At 40.1% G+C, this 12433-nt stretch overlaps 1 protein-coding gene across 2 annotated transcripts; it reads right to left on the reverse strand.

The window, feature by feature from the left end:
* Positions 1 to 482: 482 nt before the first annotated feature.
* On the reverse strand, positions 483 to 3696 carry LOC116266824 (pentatricopeptide repeat-containing protein At2g27610-like). 2 transcript variants are annotated; one of them, XM_031648226.2, is made up of 3 exons: positions 3212 to 3696; positions 3021 to 3080; positions 483 to 2739 (listed from the first exon to the last, which is right to left on the reverse strand). In XM_031648226.2, the coding sequence occupies exon 3, from the start codon at positions 2656 to 2658 to the stop codon at positions 1141 to 1143; it is 1518 nt and encodes a 505-aa protein (XP_031504086.1). In that variant the 5' UTR covers positions 2659 to 2739; positions 3021 to 3080; positions 3212 to 3696; the 3' UTR covers positions 483 to 1140. The 2 variants fall into 2 exon arrangements, with proteins under 2 accessions (XP_031504086.1, XP_031504084.1); XM_031648224.2 differs by having other exon boundaries at positions 483 to 2770.
* Positions 3697 to 12433: the final 8737 nt, after the last annotated feature.

Consider the following 12433-nt stretch of genomic DNA (forward strand, 5'->3'; position numbering starts at 1 on the left):
TTCCATGTTGTCCAAATCATGTAAATAGGCCTCGGGAATCTTGTATATAGGCCTCGGGAATCTGGTTTGGTCTTTCACGTTGGTTTCGATTATTAGCCGTGGTTTGTCTTGCATCATTCCGTCTCATTTCAACTTGAGCTTCCAGTTGAGGTTGTGGTTGGTTCAACAATCTTCAGTCCAAAACATTCTGATTTCTGTGTCTACATTCTGATTTCTGTGTCTACTTGCTCCTTACCTGCATCATAAGAAGTGCTTGGAGAGTTTGAGCCATTTGTCCCCTTAGAGGTCGTTTGATACAGGACAGGACGTCCTGTCCATTACACTACTGTCCTGTCCTCTTAGACAATGGTGTTCCTTGTCCACCGTTTGATGACTTTAGGTACAAAACACAATGTTCCTTTTGTCCGGCGTTTGTTACAATGTTCCTTTTGTCCGGCGTCTGTTCTGTCTGTTCTGTTCGTCCTGACGTTTGTTCACATAATAAACAAAAACAATGATCTGCTGAGACTTGAACGAAGTCATGCCCTTTTTACAAGAATCCAGAGTATAAGGCACAGTACAAAAGCACGCGTTACACAATTTTTGTTGGTTTATCACCAAATTTTCACTAAGATTCCATACGGACTGCATTCAAAAGAAAAAATAAAGAACATAGTATTTTATAGTTTTTCTCTCAATATCTGTCCACTTTTACCCTTCAAAGATGACGATGGCAACCCAGAATACTTTACAGCAGCCATGGAATCATGAATCTCCTTGAGCTTTCTTTCAAATGTTTGCCTTCACTTTTCCCTTCTTTGGTGGAAAGGACTCAAGGGGAGCTTCTAAACCTCCTTTCTGAAATTGGTCCATGATAATGTGGTATTGCCTGGTGTGACGGAAATCTAAGATGTCTGCAGAGTGAAAGCCAAGAGTGGCAACTGACTGATTTTGCTTCTTCGCTTTATAGGCACAGTTGGAGTGATAAAAATTCCTTCCTTCGCATGGACAGGAACTGATTTTACAGGAACTGATTTTACAGAGTGAGATTTTAATCATTCATCAAGGACCAACATTATGAATCTAAAATTTTCAAAAAAAATCACAGCAAGATCATGAGATATTTTTTTGTCAAAAGAGTCCCATAGATCAAACATTTCATCAGTAGAACATGAGATATTTTTTTTCCCTTCCCCTTCGCACGATGGCACAACTGCTGGTGTTATCATCACTGAACAAATAGGTAGCATACTCTGCTATCTGTGATTGTGGCTGATAGTTGTAGTAGGAAGTGGTAGCAAGTGGGGTGAGAGAAGACCTGTTGTACATCATCTGGATGTATCTCTCATTCAGCATCAGGTTCAGGTTCAGGTTCTGGTTATGGTTCTGGTTCCATCTTCCTGCTGCAGCATACATATTCGATAACAGGACGTATGCAGCAGAGTCGTGAGGCTCAAGTGACATGAGTTTATCGGCTGCTAGTTCTCCTAGTTTCAGATTACGATGTATTCTGCAGCCACCTAAGAGTGTCCGCCAAACAGTAGGACCTGCTGGGAAAGGCATTTCATTTATAAAACTCATGGCACTTTCAAGTTGACCTGCTCGACTGTACAGGTCGACCATGCAAGCATAATGTTCCATTGTTGGTTGGACATGGTAGATGCTGGTCATGGACTTGAAATAACGAGAACCTTCGTCTACAAGACCTGCATGATTACATGCAGTGAGGACGCCAACAAAGGTGATTCCATCCAACTGCAAGCCTTCATTCTCTAATTCAGAGAAGACCTCAAGGGCTTTCTTACCGCGCCCATGTTGAGCATAACATGAAATCATTGAATTCCACGAAACTATGTCCCTTTCAGTGTGCCTCACGAACAACTTGAAGGCATGGTCAATGTCCCCACGTCTTGCATACATGGTAACTAAGGCACTGCTCACGCAAATGGCATTATCAAAGCAAGATTTGATCAGAAGTCCATGAAGCTGTTTGCCCTGTTCCACTGCTGCAGTTGGGCTGCTACATGCATTAAGCACGCCGGAAAACGTGAACTCATTTGGTTCTAATCCTTGTTGGGTCATTCTGCGGAAAAGCCTTGCAGCACCTTCTGAATCCCCTATTTGTCCATAACCCGTAAGCATTGCTGACCAAGAAACTGTATCCTTTTCATCCATTAAACTGAAAATTTTTGCTGCCTCCTCCATGCAACGTAGCTTTACATACACAGTCAATAACGCAGTCCCCACTTTTGGCGAGCTCTCATAACCGGCTTTGATGGCTTGCGCATGAAACTGAGAAGGTGGCAAAACAGGGGCAGCGGTAAGAATCGTGGAGAATGTGAACTCATTTGGCTTGATATCTTCTCTCCACATATTTCTGAAGCCATGCAGTGCTTGCTCAGTCATGCCATTTTCCAAATAGCCACCAACCATTGCAGTCCATGAAACCACAGTATGTACTTCGGGCACCAGGGAGAACAATCCATGGGCAACCTCCATTTGCTTGCAGTTAGCAGAAGCAATCACGAGTCCAGTTAAGGTGCTGGTATCTGAAGCAAATCCAGTTTTAAATGCACATGAATGCAGCTGTCTTGTGAAACCTAATTCTCTGTTGTCAGCGCAAGCTTTTATGAGCGTTGTGAATGTTGCCTGAGTGAGCTGTACGCCGTCCATTCTCATCTGATGGAAAATCTCCAAGCTTCCGCATGAAACCCATTCTGTACGAGTCCAGTGAGCATAGCATTCCAAGAAATAGAACTCCTGTTCGACAGTCCATCAAAAACCATTTGTGCTGCAGAAATTAATCATTAAAGGATAAAAACTTAAAATTTGAGAAAAAGAAACAAATGCTATGGTACAGACTAAGAATCAGGAAGATACACAATGATCAACGAAGCAACTGTAAAAAAAAGTCTAAAAATGCTCAGTAAGTTTAAAAAATACGAAAGTTGAGTAAGACACAGTAACTTCAGCAAAAAAATTAAGACAAGAAGGAAACAAAAAGTCGAGCCAGAAGCAAGGAGAAAATAGAGGATCCATACTGCTTGAGTACATATAAGTGATTCCCTTTCCCCTGAGGAAGTTTAGACGGCTCGTCATGTCTGTAAGAATAAGAACCATCGGGGTCGATTTCAGGAAGTGGGAAGAAACGAAAGCAACAAAAACAAAAGAGAAAAACACGGAAACAAACAGCGAATAGGAAGAAGGACGGAAGGTTCTCAGAGAATCTCACCTCTAAGGTACAGCCCCTCGACGGAATACAGAGGAACTCCATGAAATGCAGATGCTCGAGCTGACCGTTCCTGCAGAGGTAGTAAAGCACCAGAACCCCACGCTCCTGCCTCGGCGCCCTCTTCTCCATCCAGACCTTCGTCCTCTTGGGGCTCGCCTCCCGGATCCTCCTCGCCAGCATTTCAACAACCCTAACACCCCCTCCTCCTCTGGCTCTTGCCGCCATTTCTTCTGCGGGAGCGAGAGGGAGACTCGGAAAAGAGAAGGGGGAGAGACGGGGGCAACGGGCAGACTCAAAAGAGAGAAGGGAGAGAGACAGGGGCAAGGGCAGACTCATGGCAAGGGGCAGACTCAGAAGAGAGAAGGGAGAGAGACAGGGGCAAGGGCAGACTCAGAAGAGAGAAGGGGGGAGAAGGAGCTCGATGCGAGGGCAACTCGAGAGGTCGGGGGTGGGAGCTCGGGGCAGGAGATGGTGTCCTGTCTAGCCTGTTCCATGGGTTAGCTCGGAACAGTTTAGGACAGGAAGTAATTTATACTCTCCTCCAGTTGTCCGTTCTGTCCAGCGTGTCTAGTGGACATTGTTTGATGGTAAAATCGATTAGACAGGACACACATGTCCTGTTTCGCGTGTCCTGTAACCATCAAACGACCTCTTAGTCTCACGGGCTAGGACACTTTGGGTCGTCTTTTCTACCTGTTCTACCCGACGGTTAAGTTGCTGGCTGACGCTATCTACGTTTGCCATGAGGTTTATTAGACGGTCTAACTTAGTGTCCATTCCAACCATTTTATTTTCCAGTTGGGTAATCCGATCATCATTGACGCCTACAACCTGATTTTTTACCAAGACCAGGTTTTGGGTGGCATCCAAAAACCACCCAAGCGTATCACAACCTTGCAAACATGCAGATACAACTTACAAAAACACCAATAGTGTTGCATAATCAACAAATATGAATAGTTGTTGTGGTGCCTATAGTTCCAATAAATTCTCCGACTAGCAAAATGTAGCGAGCAACTACAAGAAACAAACATATAAATATAAGACTACCTCAGTACATCAAGACCACGAACTCTAGGTGATGCCAGTGAGATCTGCCACCATGATTTTTTTTCTGGACTAGCACTCTGTCGGTTTTCCGCAGTATTATGTTTTCCATATTCATCATCAGCAGCCAGAAGAGGAAAGCAAAGATTTGTGCCAAGAAGAGAAGAAGCAGAATAGGAAAATCCCTTAACTTGCTCAATCATATCACCAGGATCTTGCAACTCTCAATGTTATTCCATCAACAAGACTAACCTATTACCCAAGAACAATAAAGTGATAAACAGTAACTGAGCACTTAGTAGTTAGTACACACCCCAAAAAAGGCAAACAGAAAATAAATTCTCTTCAGGCAAAGTTCAAACAAGAGATGCTTCATGATGGTTTAGAAACTAACTTTCTATAAAATTTGAAACCAAACCGATCAAAAGCACTATTAGACAACTCAACTTGGCAAAGTATAATACTAAGTTCAATAAAAAATTTGAACTATCTTAAACTACAAACCAGACTATCAAAACCAGCAACACCTTAAGAACATAAATACATACATAAGTTCAGTGAACAAGTGATGAAAAAATAATTCAGCTAAGTAGCTAACTAACTTGGTTCAGGCCTTAAAAAATACAATCAATAAGCATATGCTCTAACTTCTGACAATCCTAGTGAAACCAACAAACACATTAAATCAATACCAAGGTTTAACAACTCCAACATTCACAGTTCTTCTGAACCATACCTCGGTATAGCTAGGACATGTGCAACTTAGCTACATGGTTTTAAACAGAATCAAATGCTCAATGAAAAGAACACGACAGTTAACAATCAAACAAGAACTACTATAATTAAGATCCAAACAAGCATGGAACCACAACACTACTTTAACCCATGTCCCTACTATGCTAGAGTATACACAATAAGTACTTCAACTAAAACAGTATTGCCATAAATAAGCATGACCATAAATAAATATTGAACATGGGTCTCAAAGTCTAATGACTCTAAACCAGGTTGACATTCAACAATAAGACCAAACCTCAACTAAAACAGTATTGCCTCGTATACTCACCAATTAGGAATATAGCAAAAGACGTCAAGTTTTCTTTGCAAAGAATTGAACTTTGAAATGGCTTATTCTTTGCAAAAGTTTTCACCATAGGCTTTTAGTGCATGTTGCGTGCAAAAGACATAACTTTCTTTTACCTAAAGTATTCGATGAAGTAATAGGATTTGGAATCGCACTGATGCTATCAAATCTCATGAAGGGATTTCTTTCCATTTTCAAGGTATGAGAATAAAGAAATTGTTCTCAGCTTCATAGGAAACCAAAGGAAAGGAGCGGATATTAACCTTGAATCATTTGCCCACAAAGGATCTACAATCATTGCTAGAGACTTCAGCCTTCATGTCCTTCATCCCTTGGCAGGCACTTTTTTTTTTCCTGCTTTCTTTTGTCATTGATTTTCTTTTTTCTTTTCTTGCTTCTTTTTTTTTTTTGCTTGCCTTCTTTGTCGTTTTGATTTTTTTTTTTAGGCCGACCTTCACCTTTGAGGGAAACACCTCACCACCCCAAAGGCTACTACAAAACGCCATCTCTTTGATGGTTTTGTGTAGCTTTGTCACGTGTCATACCCACTTCAACTTGTGAGTTTCAACGAGACAAAATGTTCATAGATTGCTATCTTCATGGAATACACATAAATCACCTTTATGCATACCCAATACTCTCGATTATTAACCTAGAGGAACAACTACACTCGCCCCGAGCCCATCTCTCAACACTAATTTTGCTACATGCCAAGGTTTCAAAGAACACTCGGGCTTCCACCTCATCACACTTTCATGTTTGATTCTTGTAGATGTTTGATTGCAAAGGCGAATAGCATTTCCTAATCCTTGAGTTCCTCGACATCTCTGAACCCATCTTCATAGCTCACACAAAGAATCTTTCCAGTCTTCTCCTTCAATTGACTGATAGCAAGGGCTTGAAACTTCCTCCTTTACCCTCAAAGGAATATCTAAGACAAAGCGAAGGTACATCGTAGTGCAGCAAAATTCCTTTTCAAAATAGTTGGTAAAGTTTATTAAAAAATTATTGACGTCAAGTGATATATTACCTAGATTGTTTTCCCTTTTCCTTCAAAATGAGTACGTTGTTAACACCAAGTGACCTATGGTTGGAAGTAGAAAACTGACTAGGTTGGTTTTTGCAAACTAGACATCCCAAGAAATCATTCCCCTTGAACTGCCGTGGTGGAAGGGTTCATAACAAGATGAATTCCTCATACTTCTCCTATTAAAAGGGTTCCTTGAGAAAAAGGGAAAAAAATGACTAGGCGAAAAAGTTAATTCCAGCACTCCTATCCAACTAAAACACCACTTCCAAAGCTGAGGCGAAAGTCGAAGGTTGATAAGATGAAAGGATGGATTCCATAGCCCACGACACATAATTTGTAGGTGCAACTTTGAGGAATGGTCGGAGGAAAAGGTACTCTTTGCCTTCCATAGTTCCATTTCATATAGAATAAATTAACTCAGATTATTGAAGAGATATAACACACTAGAAATGAAAAACAAACATGACAATTGACAGCTCAATCCTCTCAGCCTAATCAGCAGCAGCAAGATTCAATCTACTTGTTGTCAAAAAACTGTAACATATGCAACCAGTCTTCTAATTGCCACAGCAATTGGTACTGACACAAATCTTCAAATCAGTCAACAACTAATTCAGAATCAATCAGAAAAATGTATAGCTGCAGACAGACTGGAGGACTAGCACATTGAAGACAACAAATGAGTGAGAGAGACAGGAAAAGATAACATACAAAAGCTGCGTCAGCCATGGCAAACGCAAAGCCTTAGCCAGAGAGAGAGAGAGAGAGAACAAGTTAACCTAGATGTTTCAGAAACAACCTCATATGAGAATACCCACCAGCGATTAGGGCTGGACCACCTTCGTTCCGCTGGTCAGGGCTGTAAACCAGAGACAAATAATGAGTATCTAAGTAGAGAAAGGCGTTTTGTGTCGGCCATGGCCTACTCAGAACCTAGATTGAGCGAGAGAAAGGGAGAGGTAATGGAGAAAGAAGGTTTAATGCATACCTTGAAGACGAGCGGGTGCTCGGAGGGAGACGGGTTGCATGGCAGTTGAAGAAGAAGAGAGGCGACGCAGGGGAAGAGCCTGTGGCTGAGAGGTTTAATCGAGAGGAAAGGGAGAGAGTGTGTGGGCGGGAGTTTGGAAGATTGCCTCGATTTACATGTTAAGGAAAGCAAATAATTCTAAACACAATGACCGTTGGATAACTTTTTGGTTTCTTAAAGGGCCCGGTTGATGTGCTGGAAATGTGGAATGATAAAAAACTTTCCGATTCTCATTTTGATGTGTGTGTGATGACTGAGAAATAAATTTCGGGAAATTTATTTTTGTGTTTGATGAAAAAGAAACATATTTCCATATTTCCAGAAAATTATTTCTTAGTTTGATAAAAGAAACATATTTCCAGATTTTCTAGGAAGAGAAAGATTGATCTAGCGCACATAAACAAGAGTAACAAGCAAAAGCTCTATCATCAATGACGAAACACAAATAAGATTGTTCCACTGAAGACAAAAATGCCTTAAAAGTATATTGGCAGAAAAATCAGTCAGTTACACAAGAGAACAGAATCAGGAGTCGCCACTTTCATAAGAGAAAAGCTGGTGAGTTTGAAACTAAAAACACATGGAAGGAATTAAGTTATAAAGAAACGAGAACGATTGGGATTGTATGAAGCATTGCAGTTAATGAAACTGGAAATAGCTTTCTAAATTCCATCAAGCTTCTGGAAGATGCAAAAGTGAACTTCATAGAATCGATGCCTTAGATGACTGAAAAGATCAGTACTGCACAATGAAAATTGACAAAAAGAGACCTAAGCTTCACTTATCAACTGGATGCAGTTATCAAACAGTTGCATTTCTCTTTTATTCCATAAATAGTGAACATAAACGATACTGCAAGTAATCCTATTTTTTTCTTAGCTGAACAGAATGAAACATGTGACCTCTACATTATCAATGCTCCCCAAGCAATGAAGCAATTGATTAACAGTTAAAATGAACTGCATCCGGACAAAGCATCACTTCTTAAAGTTTAGTGTTATCAATGAAAACATTTTACGGATGCAGAGAAATAGAGGGATACTCATAAACTTCAAGAATGTGGCTTCAGAGTTTCAATGAGCTTGCTCGTATCCAAACTCCAGACTCACTGGCTGCATCCACACTCTTGATCTTTGAAGCAGGAAACATTGCTAAATGCTTATCACCTGAAATCAGGAAAAAGGTCCACTCACTCGGTTTGTTCACATACAACAGTAATTCAAGTAATGTTGAGAATGGAGAGCAAGTTCATGGAATGGAAGAAAACAATATCTTTCATGGGTAGGATGTGCCTAGTTAAACAAGTTCTTACTACCATTCCTAGCTATTGGGGTATGGTGGTCCATTTTTCTGCTCTTAGACCAAATATGGTCTTAATTTTGTTGGATAATGGCCATTGAGCCATATCCTGATATCTCATAACTACCCTGCAGTTACGATATTAATGTAGAAGCATTATCTCTAATAGTTTTTTTCTCCTAAAGTCTCTCCCCTAGAACCGCCTGTTGGGCTACAGGAAAACCTAAGGAGCTGGTTATTTAAGCCCAGCATCTCTTTGTTTTAGGGTTACGGAACTGATTACCCTAAAGAGCTCCTTAGAAGCAAACCTGTAAAACAAAACTCTACTTCTTCTTCTTCCTCTTCCTCTTGTTCTGCTGTTTTCCATAGGGGACTGTCGCTGTTAGTCACTTGAAGCGTAAGTCTGGAGCATCCGGTGGTGAACTAGTTAAAGAGCTTGAGACGCAGTTGAAGAGCTTGAGAGAGCATGCGGTGGTGAACTAGTTAAAGAGCTTGAGACGCTGTTCCACTGCCTTCTCTCCAACAGTGGTATCAGAGCCCAGGAGATCAACGTTCAAAACATGTAAGTTGTCTTCTGGTGATATAGTACAGAGTAGTAACTCAAATGACTAAAGCATGCTATATTCAAAGTTATGTTCTATACATAAAGTATGCTAGACTAAGTAATTTGCATTTGCTGCACACATGGAATGATATCAGATGCATGCTAAATTGCTAGTTAATCTGAATGTATGAAGCATGTCGTCTGTAGTTCTCTTGAAACAATCTCCGTGCATTGTAATTTTAGAAGGTAAAGGCGTTCTAATATACTCTGCCAAGGAATTTTTTTTTGTCATGATTTTTTTTTTCCATGCGTACGTACTTCTATGGCTCTGTTTCTAGAGGACAAAGGGTTTCTGGTCTATGGCACCATAGACCAGAACCCTCTGGTGACAATCAGCGCTAACGACCGCTCTGAACCTTGTTTCAACCTTGATTGACACTTTTAAAATGGGATTGGATGGAAAACCTTATGTGCGAAATTAGGGCAGAGAATATACCTTGACCGAGTTTTTTCTCTTCAACGGACCCTCTATGGCAGCCGGAAAACCCACCACTGCTTCTTTTCGAAGAACCCAAATCAGAAATCAACCTGCTTCGTCCTTGTTGCCTAGCTTTGCTTTCTTTCTTCTTTTTGCATATCGTTGGTGACAGAAGGAGAAGCCTAGGCAGAGTCGAAATCGGGAGAATCTCTGAAATTCTTCTCTCCTGGTGAGCAGACGGTTGTCGTCACTCGTGCAGCCGGAGTCTTCTTGTTTTCTTTGCTGCGTCTTTCTTGGTAGTTCTCCCTGTTTCTTTAGCGACCACCCAAAACCCAATCTGAAAAAAAAGGGGTTTCGTATGCTCGCTGCTTGTCAGGAGGAGCTCCGGCCGCTCTTTGAGTGGTACAAGCGTCCTCCTCTCGGTAATGGCGGAAAATGGCCAGACGACGAGCAGCGGCGAAGGCACTGCGGGCGAAACCGGTCGCAGAAGAGAGAGGAGCTCTCGAGAGGAGAGAGAGAACGAAATCCAAAATGAGGAAAAATCGTTTGCAAAGGGCTTTTATAGTTAAAAGTTAGAAATTACAAAAACAGTCCACCCTTTAGGTATTATTTTCAAAAATGTTGTTACATTTTTGATAAATTAAAGCCACAATTCAAAAAAGGCCCGCGAAAGTTATTTTGATCAGAATCCAAGAATTTTATAAGCAATTATTTTGGGGTACCCTCAGAGTTTTTACAAATTTCTAAAAGAGGGTTCCCGAAAAATTGTTTTGCAATTTCAGCAAAAAACTGCGGTTTTATGGATAATTTCACATAGGCACCCTCAAACTTATTAAAAATGATAGTAAGAGGGTTCTTAAACCAACTTTGAAAAGAGAAATGCTTATTCTAAGTTTATTGTAAGCTCTTTTGTTCTAAATATTATTTTAGAATGTTCTATGAGATCTCTTGATGTAATATTCATTGTGATATTTTCTGTTTATTTGTTGTTTCTTACTTGTCATCAAAATTAATTTAGAAATGACATGTGGGAGCCTCTGAATTAACCAAGACTGAGAAATTAAATGGGACAAACTTCCATGCATGGAAACGTAGGATTATATTGGTCTTGACTTTGGAAAAACTTGTTTATGTGATCAACCAGCCTTTTCCTATCTTAGAAGATAAATCTACATATGAGAAAAGAAAGACACATGAGTCCTTTATCACTGATGACCTCATAGTTAAAACCATCATGTTAGCCTTCATGGAAGATGATCAGGTCAGGGTATTTGAGGATTGTCCAAAGGCCAAGGAAATGTTTGATACTATTTTTTCCAAATATAACACCACTACTGCGATGCATGTACAGTTACTGTTATAATAATATAATTCTTATAGGATGAAAGAGTCAGACAGTGTTATGGACCATGTTAATAAGATGTTGGTCATGACAAAAGATCTAGCCATAGTAGGGAATGTCATATCTGACAACATGCAGATTAACACAATCATGAACAGTCTACCTCCTTCCTGGGATGTGGCAGTTACTGCATTGAGTCTCCAATTTGATAATCTTACTTTAGAAAAGATTCCTATACAGTTAGTTCTACAGCAACAACGTCTGGTCAAGAGAAGGAATGCAGAACTGATGACAGTCCAGGAAAAATCTGCTAGTAGTCATGTCTCTATAAGACCCAAACAATTTAAAAATCGAAACGATGGCAAGTTCAAGGGTAATTTTGTAGGTACTAAGAAATCTCAAGGAATTGTAGTGAAATGCTACACGGAAAGCCTGGACATATCAGAAAGAACTGCAGCGCAAAATTCCCGAATATGAAAGATAAAAATGGTCAGAACAACAACAGGAGGAAGCCGCAAGGGGACTCCGACAGAGAAGTCATCTATGTCGTGTCAGAATGTTTGTTTGGAGATGGAGATTTGACTGGTTGGTAAGTTGATTCAGGAGCTATTCGTCACATTGCGAAGACGAAGGAATGCATGATTCACATGGAAGAACTGAGTCCAGGAACAAACAAGGTCTACATGGAAAACAACTTATATTGTGGTGTCATGGGAATTGGGGCATATGGACTAAATGTTGGGGGTACTAGTGTCATACTTAACGAGGTTTTGTATGTCCCTTCTATGAGGAGGAATCTAGTGTCTCGCACTTATTGAGAAAAGTTTTGACGTTTGTTTTATTTTAGGAAAAGTAACCGTGGAAAAACATGAAAGATCCATGTTCAATGAAAAATTTGTAAAAGAACATGGTATGTTCAAACTTAATGATATGAATGAAGCTTTTAGTTCTGCTTATTTCGACTGTGCAATGAGTATGCATGTAAACTCATGGCATGAAAGATTAAGCCATATAAGCATAAAAAAGATGAAGAATCTAGCACAACAAGGTTTAATACCTGACATAAATATAAATGATTTTGTGAAATGCGAGTCGTGTGTATACGAAAAATTGACAAGGAAACCATTTCCGTCTGAAGTAATTCGGGCCACTTAATTATTGAAAATAATTCATATTGATATCTGTGGACCTTTTAGAGTCTAAAGTCATAGTGGCAAGTTATACTTCTTAACATTTATTGACGACTTCTTAAGATTTGACTATATTTATTTGATTAAGTTCAAGTAAAAAACATTTGAGAAATTCAAGGAATATAAATATGAAGTCGAGAGACAACTTGGAAGATATATCAAAGTTTTAAGGTCTGATCGA

This window comes from Nymphaea colorata, chromosome 13 (genome assembly GCF_008831285.2).
Source record: "Nymphaea colorata isolate Beijing-Zhang1983 chromosome 13, ASM883128v2, whole genome shotgun sequence".
Taxonomy (NCBI): domain Eukaryota; kingdom Viridiplantae; phylum Streptophyta; class Magnoliopsida; order Nymphaeales; family Nymphaeaceae; genus Nymphaea; species Nymphaea colorata.

Bases quoted from the DNA above. Each gene is read 5' to 3' on its own strand.
- LOC116266824 (XM_031648226.2), bottom strand. From the start codon at position 2,658: ATGAGAATGGACGGCGTACAGCTCACTCAGGCAACATTCACAACGCTC.